This window comes from Ochotona princeps, chromosome 5 (genome assembly GCF_030435755.1).
Source record: "Ochotona princeps isolate mOchPri1 chromosome 5, mOchPri1.hap1, whole genome shotgun sequence".
Taxonomy (NCBI): domain Eukaryota; kingdom Metazoa; phylum Chordata; class Mammalia; order Lagomorpha; family Ochotonidae; genus Ochotona; species Ochotona princeps.
Genome location: NC_080836.1, coordinates 60,780,613 through 60,796,897, shown reverse-complemented (window position 1 = coordinate 60,796,897; position 16,285 = coordinate 60,780,613). Strand labels below are relative to the sequence as shown.

Sequence of the window (16,285 nt, the reverse complement as noted above, 5' to 3'; positions counted from 1 at the left end):
ATTACCTGGGTGACTAACTCAAACCTGTCTGTACTCCATGAAGCAATCCATTCAAATCTATTCTTACTCAGCTGATTCCAAGGACTTTTTTGTCTTGTGTGATATACTTCAAATGGCACTTAAATTGTGCCTATAAATATTTGACATGGGAGAACATGATGAGCCACAGGTTGTGCATCGGCATCTGTGGGGACTTACTAAGTCTGAAGACAAAAATAATCCTTGCCAAATAATCAGATTTATTTCAATGGTATTTGATGTCCTTCACCACTGAGGGCTGCTCTAGTCATGTGCACACTTCAGGGCCCCAGAGCCCTACACTCTAGCTATGCTATCCAGTGAGGACTTTACTTCCAATCAAAGGCTGATACACATGGATGGACTTTACGAGCAAATATTTATACTTCCTTTCCCCAGGAAAACTCATAAATTTTGTGATCCATCTCTTCTGGGCTTAACCAGAAAGATATTGGGTGATCTGTTAACGAAAATGTGTAATGGGTCCTTTGACTTATTGTTCCTCCTGGTGGAAAACCTTCCAGGTAGAGTGACTCAAGAAGATTCTGTGAAACAAGAGTTATAAGATAATAGTAGCACATGGAAAATGAAAACAACGTTGCAATGTGTGCACAGATTGATCATGTAAACCTTTTGCCTTCCAAATAATGAAGGTTTTAAGTCAAGGCAATGATTTTTATATGAACTATCTGTAACCTATTCATGAATTTCAAACCTTTTGTGCATCAAAATAAATTTATGTGTAATTTAGTTTCTCTTCACAAGCTTTAAAATTACCCTATATGTTTAGTTTCATACGCAGGTAAACTAAGAGATTGGTAAACAATAGGGTCGAACTCTGAGGAAGGAAGAACAGGTGAGATTTGCTTTTTCTGTTCAGCTATCTAATTTGGGAGTGTGGGTGATTAAATTACAAAATATCTTGTAACAGAAACCCTAAAAATCTTTCAACTGATAAATATCAAATAAAGGGAAAATGATTTAGAATTGTCATTTCAAAATAAATACACAAGAGTGGGTATTTAGCTAACAGTTAAGACACCCACATCAGGAATACCTGGGTTCTGTTCCCCGCTGCGGCTCCTGCCTCCAGCTTCGTGATCCTGCAGACCCCACATGGCATCAGTGATGGCTCAAGTGATTGAATTCTCTCCTGCCATGTGGGAAATCTGGACTGTCTCTGGCTCCTGGCTTCAGGCTTCCTGGCATTAGTGGCATTTGGAAAGTAAACCAGTGAATGGGAATGTTCCCTCTCACATGTTCTTTCTCCCTCTCAAATAAATAAACAACCTGAAAATGTATTCTGGGGTCTCATGTCCAAAAAAAAACTCACATAGCTAATTACTGACACATTTGCTTATATTTATTTCCATGAGGATAATAGAAATAAAATAGTGAGATTATGATATTTATTTAGAGAAAGAAAAATATTATTACTATATTGGGGGAAATGTTATTAATATAGTAGGAGAAAGCTTGACTTTGATAGACAATGTGTGTTTACTTTCACGACCTGATAACTTATTAGCTTTCTGTGGAATCGAGAAATTTGCTTATCACATTCCCTTTGTAAAATAGATTAAAATATACTTTTCAAAAATAGAGACCTATTATAGGCCAAATTGATTTGAAAATGGTAATTTTGCTAACAGTAAGATATATCATTATTATCTCTTTAAAATTTACCCCTGGGCCTAGTGGCTAAAGTCCTCACCTTGAACGCACCAGAATCCCATATGGGCACCGGTTCTAATTCCGGCAGCTCCACTTCCCATCCAGCTCCCTGCTTGTGACCTGGGAAAGCAGTCGAGGATGGCCCAAAGCTTTGGGACCCTGCACCCACATGGGAGACCCGGAAGAGGTTCCTGGTTTCCAGCTTCGGATCAGCACAGCACCGGCCCGTTGCGGCTCACTTGGGTAGTGAATCATCGGACGGAAGATCTTCCTCTCTGTCTCTCCTCCTCTCTGTATATCTGACTTTATAATAAAAAATAAATCTTAAAAAAAAATTTACCACTGAGTTTATGTTTCTCTTTTGAAATTCGTTTATCTACAGCTTGGGAGAACTTTCTTTTATGTCCTAAATGTATTTCAAAATATATTTTAAATATGCTATTTAGTCTGTGACAGTCTATGCCCATAGAGCAACTGGTAATTTCCTTGATTCTAACCTTGGCCGTATACTGTAAACTGGAGTATGAAAACATTTGCAGTTGTCTCCAGGGCCCAAAGTGAAAAAGCATCTGACTGATTCAGTGAAGCAGGAACTCTGGGCTACTCACCAAGTAAAATTATCTGTGGTAAAATTTGAGATGAGCCAGTTTAGCTCAATCATCCATGCCATTTTATTTTACTGAAATGTGTTTGTAAGTGGGTCTCTGGCTTTGTTTCTTAGAAATATTTTAATTAGTTGCCCTCACTGTAGACCAGTGCTTGAAATCCAGGCAGAAAGAATAGATATTCCTTACAGTACTTTAGGAAATAAATTCAACCAGATCCTGTGTGGTGTTGTTGAAGTCAGTATTCATCTTGAAAGTATATTTTCAATATGAAAGTCTCTATGACAAATGATTGCTTTCTGTTTTGTGAGCTCTCAACCAAAATTACAAAGGAAACCAAGTGGCAATAGTAACCATAAGCACACATAATTATTTTAATTTCCTTTGTTTATTTATTCATGTTAATCAAATATTACCTTTAGTGCAATTGTAAAGCATTTATGGACTGGAGTAAGTGACTCATTTGAAAGAAAAAATGAGAATGGTGTTTATGATGAAATATATGAGCTCTTTATAGATGACTCCATATCTATTAGCATAGCTTATTAGGAGCTATGCCGGGTAAATTACAGGGTATAAATTAGAGCTCAAGAAAAATCACAAAGGAAAAATAAATGTGCTATGGTCAGTAATCTATTATTTAATCAAGTCTGCCAATAATCTCTCCCAGAAACTGGTGGAGAGAATGAAGAACTAGTCTAGAGTCAACAGTGTTGCTAGGAACTCATTATCTCATATGGCTCCAGCAACACAATAAATCCTGCAGTTATACAATGAGTGCTTTAATGGAAGAGGAAGATGAGACTCAAAGATTAACATCATACATATTTAAACCCATGATGTGGGCCAGCACTGTGGCATAGTGGGTAGAAACCACAGCCTGAGGCACAGGCATCCCATGTGGGCACTGGTTCAAGTGCCCACTGATCCACTTATGATCCAGCTCTCTGCTAATGCACCTGAGAAAGCAGTGGAGGATGGTCTAAGACTTGGGCCCCTGCACCACTTGAAAGAACCTGGAAGAAGCTCATGGTCTTGCTTCGGATCAGCCTAGTGCATCAGCTTTGAAGACAACTGGAGAGTGAACACTACATGGAAGATCTGTCTCTGTCTCTCCTGCATCTCAGTGCCTGTGCCTGTCAGATAAGAATAAACAGACATCAAAAAATAAAAATAAAAGCATGGTCACTAGTTCTAAATTAAGCATCTTATCTCTATATAAAATCACTCCTGAGTGCTAATATCATGGGAAAATAACATGGCCATTACCATGTGATTTTATATACTTAAAAATTCTTATCTACTTAGGAACACCTGTAGACTGAGCAAAAGGAATCAAAATACAGGATAGGTATAAACTGTAGAATGAGTCAGCAGGAAAGATTCACAGGGCAAGTGAGAAGAAGACTGAGATAATCCCCAGGTTGTGTGGTCCAGATTAAAATATGGATATTATTCATAGGAGTGCTCATATCAAAAGCAGAATATCTGTTCTCAAAGGTGATGATATATTAGGCATTAAAGTAGTAGCAGGAATAGCTCATTTTCAGTATCTAATTAGAATATTTCCCTGTGTGTCCAGAAAATGACTCATGGAAACGGACAGATGAAATCCTCTCAAACGAGAAGACAGTGTTAAAGCAGATTCCTATACCTACAAAACTCTGTCTTGGAAAATAGTAATAGTAAAATATATAAAGAAAAAATTAATGTAGTATTAATATTCAATAATGTAACTCATCTGAGAAGCATTCCTCTTACTTTTTTTTAGAAAATACTTTAATAGGGCCTGGCGGCGTGGCCTAGCAGCTAAAGTCCTCGCCTTGAAAGCCCTGGGATCCCATATGGGCGCTGGTTCTAATCCCAGCTGCTCCACTTCCCATCCAGCTCCCTGCTTGTGGCCTGGGAAAGCAGTCGAGGATGGCCCAAAGCTTTGGGACCCTGCACTTGCTTGGGAGACCCGGAAGAGGTTCCTGGTACCCGGCATCGGATTGGCGCAGCACCGGCCATTGCGGCTCACTTGGGGAGTAAAACATCAGATGGAAGATCTTCCTCTCTGTCTCTCCTCCTCTCTATATATCCTGCTTTCCAATAATAATAAAAAAATCTTTAAAAAAAAAAAAGGAAATACTTTAATAAATACCACTATGTCAATTTCAATAGTGGATACATATCAAATCATATGATTAGTTTTTAATTATTTGGGATTCAAATGATTAAACACCAAAATAATAATATATTCCATGTGAAACCTGAATTTACAAAGGTTTTATAGATGCTAGTGGATGTTGGCTTCTTCATACAAATCTGTCCACCTCCAGTGGGCTCAGATTACACTTCTTTTTAATGAATGCATGTGTATGTATATGAGGTGAAATATGTTAATGTGTACTTTATATGTAGGGAAATGTAGGGTGTTGAAAGTAAGAGCATTTTGGAACCATGTCAGCCTAGAGTCCTCACTTCCTGAACCTTAGCAGGTGCAGCCTTGCTGGGGTAACTCAGGTGGTGTGTAGTCATCTGAGCGTCGTAAGCAGGACTCAGTGAATCTTAAGCCTCTCCTCCTCAGTTCATTCTGTCATCAAAAGTAATAGTTGCCATTTATGAAACATATGTGTTTGTACATCTCTGTATAATCTGTGTACTGTGCTTTACAACATTACAACTTGATTCCTAATAAGTCCTGTGGTAGACATTTCTTTACTTCATGGAAATATATTTTGTATTTTTTCATACTCCATCAGTTTTATTATCAAACAACATGTGTCTGATTATGAATGTTTTAAGTAAATTTCTTGATGAGGACAAGGATTAACACCACATCTTAATCTTGGTAGGTGCCAGAACAGTTGCCAGATATACTTTGGATTTGAGAAAGATTTTTAAATCCAAATAAATGTAATAGCTCATGGATGTTTCATGTCCATTCTGTTAGCCATTTGAAATAAATATTAGAATTTCTACTGATTTCAATTTTTAAAAGCCCGTAAAAGATTGAAACAAGTCGTAAAAATACTTTACAGAAAGTCAGAGAAATCAGTGGGTGCCTCAATGCATTGGCCAGAACTAATTTTACCGAAGTTTCAGCAGTTGGTATTTGTATTTTACATAACTTTTCGTGGTTCATCCAGATGTATAATTCTGTGTTACTTAAACATATGTTCCTAGAATATTTATAATAAGGATTCAGTAATATTCACTGGTTTAAATTAACTATACATTATGAAAGAATAAATAGCTCTTAGAGTAGAAAGAAGCAAGAAAGTATTGAAATAAGGCAACCAGTTATACTGGGATATTAGGAATCTTTTGAGATTTAAGAGACTTTTCTGCTGCAATTTAAATGAGTAAATTGATGGAATAAGTAAAGATTGATTCATGCAAATAAGCCAGTCTAGACTTATTCCTCAGAGTTGGCAAAGAAGCAAAGAAAAAAATCCTTAGGCAGAATACAGCACATGATTGTGTATAAAAGGAAGAGAGAAAAGGAAGTAGAATCAAAAGTGAGCCACCTGAATTTTATGCTATGTCTATAGTTATATCACACCTTCTTTATTTTTATAAACTATTAAAATATTAACTTTGTTTTTAATAAAAAACACATTGGATACATGTGTATCTATGGCTTACAGAAGCTTTTATCAGAGGCTGGCACCATAGCAAAGCAAGTAAAACCACCATCTGAGAGACTGGCATCCCATATGGGTGCTGGTTAAAGACTCCACTTACAATCCAGCTACTGTTACTGCACCTGTGAAAGCAGCAGAATTTTGTCCAAGCATTGGGCCCCTATATGGGAGACTGAGAAGAAGCTCCCGTCTGCTTCCTGACCAATGTAGCCATTTAGAGAGTAAACCAGCAGATGAATGATTTCTCTCTGTGTTAATAAACCTCTCCCTGTAATTGTGTCTTTCAAATAAATGAAAATACATCTTTTTTTAAAAAAGATTTTTAATAACTTCATGGATATCAGTAGCATAGCTAATTTAGAAAATTCTCAACGGTTCATATTTTATGGAAATTGTATTTGCAAACAATATCAGAGTAAGAGACACACAGCAATTCTGCAATCTTGTGTTTTTCTGATGAGTTAGGAGCTATTTTACCTGTCCATGATTTCATTTTCTACTTCTCAGCATTATCAGGATTGGAGAAGAATTTGAATACCTTCTAATAAAAAGTGTCGGCTTTGGTAGAGCTCATGCTTATATCAACATGACTGTAGTGATAGAAGGGAGATCATGTGCTCCAGTAGCTATTGGTGGAAAGCACTAAACTAGGTGTCTTCTCATACCTCAAAATGTTGTGAGTAGGAGAATTTTTAAAATATTGTCTTTTGAGGGCCCGGCGGCGTGGCCTAGCGGCTAAAAGTCCTCGCCTTGAAAGCCCCGGGATCCCATATGGGCGCCGGTTCTAATCCTGGCAGCTCCACTTCCCATCCAGCTCCCTGCTTGTGGCCTGGGAAAGCAGTCGAGGATGGCCCAAAGCTTTGGGAACCTGCACCCGTGTGGGAGACCTGGAAGAGGTTCCTGGTCCCGGCATCGGATTGGTGCGTACCGGCCCGTTGCGGCTCACTTGGGGAGTGAAACATAGGATGGAAGATCTTCCTCTCTGTCTCTCCTCCTCTCTGTATATCCGGCTTTCCAATAATAATAAAATCTTAAAAAAAAATTTGTCTTTTGAAAAAGAAATCAGGGCCCAGCACAGTAGCCTAGTAGTTAAAGTCCTTGCCTTTCATGCACTGGGCTCTCATGTGAGTGCCAGTTCGTGTCCCTGCTGCTCTGTGTCCCATCCAACTCCCTACTTGTAGCCTGCGAAAGCAGTGGAGGGTGGCTTTGGGACCCTAAACCTTGTGGGAGACCTGGAAGAAGCACTGGCTCCTGGCTCCTAGCTTCAACTGGCCAAACTCTGGTCATTGTAGCCAATAGGGAAGTGAACTAATAAATGAAAGGTTTCTTTCTTTGTCTCTCCTTCTCTCTGTGAAATCTGACTTTTCAATAAAAATAAATAAATCTTTAAAAAAATTTATAAACAGTGACCTGAATATGCTATTACTCAAAACAAATTGAAATTGCCATCTTGCCAAAATAATCACAGTTTTATAACCTGTACTTTCGTCTAATTTGAAGATTATACAAGTTTCTTTAAACCAGTACAACAAATGTTGGCATTGCTAAAAACTGAAACCTCACTCTTGGCTCACAGTTGTTCCAATTGATTGGGCTATTTGGCTGCAAAAACTAAACAGTTATGGGAAAAGAAGTCAATCAATTATGTGGTGCATGAATCACTAGAAGCCAGATATGTCACTTGCCCTAAATCATTTTACATTACAAGGCATTCAATAATTCACAGAAATAAATGCAGAAAATTTGTCTTTCTGATAATGCTTTAGAAACAAGTACCAGATGACTCATAACTAATCTGTAAATATGGGGTCTTGCTTTGGAATGGTCATTAATACTGACAAGAATTAAAAAAAAAAAGATTGAGGAATCAACAGCACTTTGGATTAGGATGAATGTCAACCACATTTCCAAAGATTAGAAAACTTGAAGTAAAACATAACTTTATGGACTATATGACTATACAGCTTTTCCCTGAATGCTTTGAGATGCTTGTGGGTAATTGGCACCTCCAAGTCTGGATCTGACCATGTCTTAGCTGTTCTGAAGAGAACTGGAAACCCTGGAGTTTCCATTCAAGGTGTCTATTGTCTTTCAACTCCATAATCATTTCTTCTATAAAATAGTTTCAGGCCCGGCATGATAGCCTAGTGGCTAAAGTCCTCGCTTTGCATATCCTGGGATCCTGAGACACATGAAAATATTCTTTTCTTTTTATTCCTAATATCTAAGTATATTTAAAGAGCCAAAAAGAAATCTAATTTCTCCCAAATTTGACTCTGATGTGAGGGTCAATAAATATCCCCAAAGCCAGTTTGCTTTGTTTGCGTATGACACCTAGAGCAAGCCATGAAACGCTGCCAAAACTCCTGGGTACTTACTCAAATCTTCACTTAGCTCCAACCTTTTACAGTTCCTTCACTTTTAATAGGCAGTATGCCCATTAAGCATCATTGTAACCATATTGTTTCTGCCTGACAGTAAGTAAAAAAGAACAGAAAGCACAAGCTTTAATATTCAAGAGGCCTGATGTAGACTGGCTTTTTACTGGAAGGTGGTATCTAGCTCTGGGCTTCCAAAAACAGAGCTCCATAGAATTTTGATGGGGTCTATTCAGGTCCTCAGGGCGTATTCAGTTCAGGAACACAAATGATGAAGAATTTTTATCTCTATTTGAAAAGGTGAAAGGTGAAAATTTATTGCATAGCATGTACAAAGCTATTTCAGAATAATGGAGAATCACACTTAAGTGTGGTATGAGAAACTGTATTTCCTATCTTCTAAATCTCTCAGACCCAGAATTGAAAATAGGGATAATTATAGATTAGGCTCTAAAGTATATGAGGTGAGATAATCTCAGAAACTTGGGTTGGTTTATGTTTATCTTTTATGAAGATGCGTGATAACACTAAGTATTTTCTGCAGTTGTTTTCCATCTCTATGTTTTCAACACACTGGTAGCCAAGTATACTTTCTGCTCATAAAGTTTTGTCATACCAAGTCATAAGCTTTTTTCTCACAAGATTTGTCTCAGAAAAGCAAGTATAAGGGATCTTTGAAAGTTCAAAGAAAATGCCTACCATGAAGAAAGGACACTTGAGGCTTTTAAAGTCTTTTTTGCACCCAATAACTTATCTTTTAAAAATAGTTTGAAAGGCATATTGAGAAAGGGAGAAAACCTGCCATCCAGTGGTTCAATCCCCAAAAGACAATAGCCAAGACTGGGCCAGGCTAACAAGGGAGCCAAGAATTCGATCCCGAAATCCTCGCATAGAAGGCAACAACTAATAAACCAAGGAATCACCACTCTCCCCAGCTGCAGCCAGAACTCCAAGGTGCTCTGCTGTGGGAATGAGGCATCTGAGCTAGTTAGTGTCTTAACCGCCAGACCAACACCTACCCATAAATTTCTCTTGCAACTCCATTTTCCAATATTTTTTTAACTACCCTCATAAAGTTTAAGCAAATCTATAAATGTGACAGAGAAAAAATTTTTTTAAAAAAGCAGCTTTGTCATTTATTACTATGTAGAGAGGATTTATGTGAAGATATCCTTCTAGATTAAAGAAAAAAATGGAGCCAACCAATCAACTACAAATCACACAAGAGGAAGCACAAATAACACACCTTATCATACAACAGTCTACTATGTAGCTTCATAGAGTGTGTCATAAATAGGCCATTACCAGTTACAGGAGGAACTGAAACCACAGGAGAAGCAGTTTCCTACAAAGATCATTCATATCAATTGTTCCCCAAAAAAAAAGCATTTGAATAAAACAAAATTTATCTTTGGTGATTTCCTACACCTCTGCACCAGGCTTGAAGTAGTTTCTTGCTGCCACATTACTGTTTGGAGTTATTTCTAGAAATAAATATATTGTTTCTGTCCTTTATACCGTAAAGATGGAGCCTTTGCTATTAAATTTTTCCAGGGCTGAAGCTTCAATCAGGACTTTCTAGTCTCATTTCCCACTGAGTTAAACTAATGTTCGAATTCATGCCATTGAGTGGATACAGCCTTAAAAGGTTGTATTCTACTGCTGCGAAGTCTGAGTCATTCATTAGACAGGAACTGATGAAGTGTCTGCCTCATCTATGCAGCATAAATTAACTAGCCAACAAACAAACAGAAATCTCTATTTATATACTGAATATCTTTCTGTTTTCCATCTACACAATACAAACATAATGTGAATGTATATCTCAATCTAAAAGGAAATAGTCCTTTTAAATACTCTTTTTAAATTGACTTTCTGTAAACTCCTGAGACGGTAAAAAAAATTATCAAGTTAGGTATGTCTAATTCACTTACAGTGTTCATTGTGCACTGATACAACAATATGAATTGGAAGAATCTGTTAATTATGTTTCTGCAAATGAGAATTAAATTTGCCTTGCTTTATGGATTGATAATAAAGAGTTTCAGGGATTTGAATTTTGAACAGCACTAATGATAGGTGATTCCAGGAAAACCCAATTATTTCCTAGGTAACTCCAGTGAATTAAAGAGATTTTTAAATTCTTATCAGAATTAAAGCTGCATTATATATTTGTTTTTGAAGAACACATTACCTCTGAGAACCGGAAGAGGCAGTTATTTTAGAAGGGCTAGTTAGTAGCTATCAAAGTTTTCATTGTCATTGCTATTATGACTTGTTTTAATATTAGAGTATTCAGACTGTTTGAAACATGAAGAATTATTGGATAGATCACAAGTATTCTGTACAAGTGAGATCATGAAGAGTCTGTTCTTCCTGCTTTAGCATATTTGACTTTTTAATTTGCCAATGCAAAGGCTAATTCCAGACTCTCGCGGTGATGCCTAATGAGTGTTGCATTGCATAATTTAAAGTGTGTTTTGCTCTTCTGATCACGAAACAAGCGTGTGATGTATGAAGAATAACCATGATGATCCCTATTTTATGGATGAGAAAATAGAGCTTAGAAACATTCCTTACGCTAGACCCACATCACTAATAATGTTAGCAGTATGCAAATTTGGCTTGATTTGGTTCTCTTTTGTGGTTTTTTGTTTGTTTGTTTGTCTGGGTTTTCATAGTTACTCCCCTAATAATCATAGTGCTACACTTTTTCCTGGCAAAATTATAAGCTTTTCAGGAAGTTTGCTGCAATATCCCATCAGTATTCCAAAATTCTCAGCTGTCACACAAACTAATACAAGTGCTACCCACAGCCAGATCCACTAAGTCCCTTATAAATGGATTTCCTTGAAGGAGATCAATGACTCAGGAAGACAGCAGATCACCTGTGAGATGTTATTTGTGGGCAAAGTTTTTCTCCAGTGGTTCTTACATCCATGGAGAAGCACCAGGGCATTTGGACAGTCAGTGTTATCTGAATGATAAGGAAGTCTGGCAATGAAAGTTTTCTATAGGAAAACCAAATATGGCTTCAGGGCTATTTAAATATGATCTCTAATCTACTAAGCTAGCATAAAGGATGTATTACAATTTGGATTTGCTTGTTTGGAGGTTTTTAAACAGACTCTCTCCCATACAATGCAAGTTCAAATTTTGAATGCCAGCAGTAACTGTTGCAAACACACAGGCTTCAGAATCAGAGCTATGTAAAGTTTGCTTTGGAATCTGTCACTTCTGGGGGGAATAACTAACCCCAAATCACTCACCTTTCTGATACATATTTTTCTCGGATGTAAAATGACCAGGATTTAGCACTCAAGAAACAATAGCTCTTGAGCAATTCCAATAAGAGCCACCAAGGTCTGCTACTTGCCTTTACTAGGTGAAAACAGTAACAAGGCTTGCACAACTCTGAAAATTGCTGTTTAGTAGGTTGATTTACATCTAGAAGTCAAGTTGGACTGCACCTGTGAAGGCTGGGGTGAAGAGGAAAGTTCTAGAAGCATTGTGCCATATGTGCCACTGTGAGCAATTTGTTAAGGAAAATTGCTATAAAGTTACATGGGGCGGGCCTTTTGCCTCACACCTGAGATGTCCCTTGGGATGCTTGCATTGCAGAGCACCTCTTAATGGGTCTTTGCCCCACTCTGGTCTCTAGTTCTCTGATAACATCCACCCTTGGAGGCAGCAGGTGATATTTCAAGTGGTTTGCCTCACACCTGAGATGTCCCTTGGGATGCTTGCATTGCAGAGCACCTCTTATTGGGTCTTTGCCCCACTCTGGTCTCTAGTTCTCTGATAACATCCACCCTTGGAGGCAGCAGGTGATATTTCAAACGGTATGGTCCCTGCCATCCACATGAGAGGCCTGGATTGACTTCCCAGCCTTATGACTTCATCCTGGCCTAGCCCTGGCTGTTGCATTCATTTAGGAGGTACATTAGTGGATGGAAGATCTCTTTTGTCTGTCTGTTGGCTATCTCTGTTTCTCTTTATGCCGCTCACATAAATTGAATATATATGTGTATGTATATATGTATTTTGAAAATTACCTCCAAATTGAGATTCAGAAATTATGTCTATATTGAGATTCAGAAATTATGTCTATATTCTTTTTTTGTAAACAGCAAGTACATATCATCTTGACCTTTTTTTTTTTTTTAAAGATTTATCTACTTAATTGAAAGGCAGAGTTACTGAGAGAAGGAAGTCTGCTTCCCCAAATGTCCGTCACAGACAGGTTTGGGTCAGATTGAAGCCTGGCAACAGGAGCTTTACCCAGGTCTCCCACGTGAGTGCAGGGGCCCAAGCATATGAGTCAGCCTCCATTGCTTTCCTAGGCATATTATCAAGTAGGTGGGTTAGAGGCGGAGCTTGTCTGGATGTGAATCAATGTCATATGAGATACTGGTGTTGTGCAATAACAATCCACTGCACCACAGCACACCCCCAATTTTCACCTCTTATTCAACCAAGTAGATCAGCAGTATTCGAAATAATGTGTTGAAAATTATTTTCAAATTTTCTAATACTTTAAAAACATGATCAAACTAAATCCTTCATTTTCAGTATGGTTGAATTAACTTACTTGACTCACATCAGCTAAAAATGTTACTGTTGGGCCCGGCGGCGTGGCCTAGCGGCTAAAGTCCTCGCCTTGAAAGCCCCGGGATCCCATATGGGCGCCAGTTCTAATCCCGGCAGCTCCACTTCCCATCCAGCTCCCTGCTTGTGGCCTGGGAAAGCAGTTGAGGACGGCCCAAAGCATTGGGACACTGCACCCGCGTGGGAGACCTGGAGGAGGTTCCAGGTTCCCGGCTTCAGATCGGTGCGTACCGGCCCGTTGTGGCTCACTTGGGGAGTGAATCATCGGACGGAAGATCTTCCTCTCTGTCTCTCCTCCTCTGTGTATATCTGGCTTTCCAATAAAATGAATAAATCCTTAAAAAAAATGTTACTGTTTATGGGCTCCATGATTAATATTAGAATTTTATATTCTTTTCTGTGTTTCTCTAATTAGAAAGGAAGATGAGAAAGCCAAGGGCTATGTCGCCCTGGTATCCTAAAAACAGATCCTACAGTACAAACTATTATTAGGTACATTAAATTTTGACAGTTAAAACCCTTTTTGTTCATCCCTATTGTTTATACCTGCAAAACATTTCCATATAATTTTTACCTAATTACAAATTAAGCCATGAGCTTTCTTGCTCTGCTTGTATTTCCAGAAGCAGCACTCAGCGTGAGGCTGCATTCCGAGTGTGTTACAGAGCAGAGTCCTGTATCAGGAATATTAATGCAGCTTTGCATTTTCCAGGAAATGGAAAAGAAAACCTCAACAAATGGATGTGACTCTTCAGAAAGCCCTCAAATGGGCAGTGCTGACAATTTATCTGGTTACTTGTCAATTGCATTATTCAGAAATCACATCAGCAGGAAAATGGTAGCCAGTGCTATTGGCTCTTTACCCACCCCACGACAATCTTTCATAAAGAAAAAAAACAACTCTATAGATGATAAAAGCATCTCTTGGCCTGTAACTTGATCACTAAACCTAATTAAGCAACTTTCCATGAACCTTATCAATAAGCAGATTCTGCACAGACACTGGGCCTACAACAGCCAGTGTTAACAAAGCATTCCACAGCGCATCATCGCTAGTGTGTCAATCTAGGGAGAAAGCAGGCTGTTGGCTAAGAAGGGTGTGGTAATATTTATTTTTGATCGTGATTTATGGCCCATTTTACACATGAACTTCCTGGGGCATTCTAACTGAAATTCTGAACTGAAGCTTCCTGACAACGATATGTTCTTTAGAGTTCTCTGAACAATTCAGTTCTATTCCATTGGTGCATAAGACAGCATGTTTCTTTACCTGGGGGATTATGTTCATTGAGGATCACGAGGGATGCTGGAGTGGGTCTTCTTTTCCTGATCTGTGAACAACAAAGGCCCAGCTAAGATTAGTGAGAATCAGACTCCGCTGCAGACTTTTCTACAGCTTATACAATTGTCCATCCTTATTATTTTCCAATACACACACAAAAGCAAATCTTTGGAGGGTACCCATTAGATGCTCACAGATTTTATTTTGAAAAAACAGAAGACAGCAGAGAGTAGAAGGTATTTTTATCACATTCTTTAACCTAAGTTATGTGTCCACAGAAAACCTACCAGTTATATGTAACCAAATGACGCAACTGAAAATTAATACACAGTGAAGGTGTAGGGATGACTTGCTACATTTAATGGATCTCATTGAGTCCCATATATTTTGCAGTCCTTTAAGATCTGTTGTCCTTCTTTCTACATAGGCACGTAGAAATCATATGGCAGGTATAGTGAGGTTAGCAGAATGAATTTTTAGTTTCAATTCAAATTATTATCTTTTTTAAATTTTCTAGTATAATACTTAGAACAACTCAGTAAATAATGAATATGAATATTATGAGAATACATAATTAATTTAGAATGAAATTGTTTGGGATATCTTTAATTTTATGAATTACAGGAACATATTGTGATTAGAATATTTTATTTTGTTTTTATTTCTTTAATATATCCATATAAGTAAACTCATATGTCATATGTTAGCAACAAAGAGGGTAAACTGGTTAAAGTTTGTCCCTGATAGAAGAAATGTCCCGTTCAGCACAGATACAGGGCCAAGATGGTTATTATCTGACTTGAATCATCTAGGTAGATCTATTTCAGATTGTCAGAATATCCTATAAAGTTATGAATGTCATGTATGACAGTTATTTTTAAAACCTTTTGTCAAATATTTGAAAAATGATTTTGGGGATAATTTAGGTGTTATGTTTCTCCAGTAAGTTAACATTCCCATAACTTTCTTAGCTTTTGCCTTTCCACAATTATAGTTTTACAACAAATAACATTTCAAGTGTGTCACTGCATCTAGACTATAAGTAAATCTGAACGTGAGCAGTGATTCAGACATAAATATTACACGTGAGAAGAGGATCCAGTAACTATTGATGGACTATCTGAGATAACTAAATAGAGAGGTTTAAACATTGTACTTAGACTTGAAAATTCCATCTATCATGTATCACATATACTTGCAGTTACTGCTTTGGAAACACAATGAAAATGCACTTTATAAAATTTGTGCCTATTACCTGGAATTATTCTAGAATTTAATACTTGTGTTATTAAGTCAAGCTCTTTATTTTATAAACAAAGTCAACTATTGCTAATTTTGAGAATACATTGAATTTAACTTAATTCTTAAGCCTGATATTTTAACAAACAAAAACAGATACATAAATCCAAATCTAAATTGTTAATGTAGTGATTTTTGCAAACAGGTGCTCATTTTTTATTAAATAAGGGCTGTGTTTTAACCAATATTTTACCCAATGCAATACAAATACAAGTTTATAAAGAAGCCAGCTTACTTTTTGTTCACATATCCTGCAAGTCACAAAGTAAGAAAGGAAATCAAGAAGAAGAGAACCTTTCAGCTGATGACAAGAACGTCAGTTCACTGCTACCTTATCATGTATAGCAATCATCCCCACCCAATTCCACTTACCTGCTCCGCTGCCTCAGGTGCTATCTGACTCTGGAGCAAAGGCACAGCAAATTGTATCTTTTTGGGACTGTTGGGCTCCATGGCAATGATGAGAATTCGTCAGAGCTGTGCAGATCTCAGACCAACCCGAATCGGTATCCAGGACGTGATTCTTCAGGCACAGTCCACCAACACAGAGTGCTCTGAAACAAACAGCTGTAATTCCAGAGTGGCCAAGTGAAGATGAGGAGGTTAGAGCGACTCCACTCTTCAACATCCACAGTGAAACCGGCTTGCCTGTTCCCCTGCCAGTCCCTTGGATCCTCTCAATACAATACAGAAATGAACAATAAGCTAATTGTGTGCCTCTTTACTAATACACATGCCAAGCATTCACTCAGCAGATAATTGAAAATGCAATGCTGGCCTTGAAGGATCCGC

At 37.8% G+C, this 16,285-nt stretch overlaps 1 protein-coding gene across 3 annotated transcripts in view; it reads right to left on the bottom strand.

Moving 5' to 3' along the window:
* The window catches only part of PPP1R1C (protein phosphatase 1 regulatory inhibitor subunit 1C), a 118,954-nt gene extending 103,008 nt beyond the window's left edge, over positions 1 to 15,946 (bottom strand). For 2 of the 3 annotated variants that reach the window (XM_004576997.4, XM_012925439.3), the window contains exons 1-2: positions 15,866 to 15,946; positions 14,183 to 14,243 (exon numbers count right to left, since the gene is read on the bottom strand). In XM_004576997.4, coding sequence (XP_004577054.1) covers positions 14,183 to 14,243; positions 15,866 to 15,946 — 142 coding nt within the window. Of the gene's footprint in view, positions 1 to 14,182; positions 14,265 to 15,865 lie in introns of all 3 variants that reach the window. The other variant, XM_004576996.4, reaches the window with a different exon arrangement.
* Between the last annotated feature and the right edge of the window lie 339 nt (positions 15,947 to 16,285).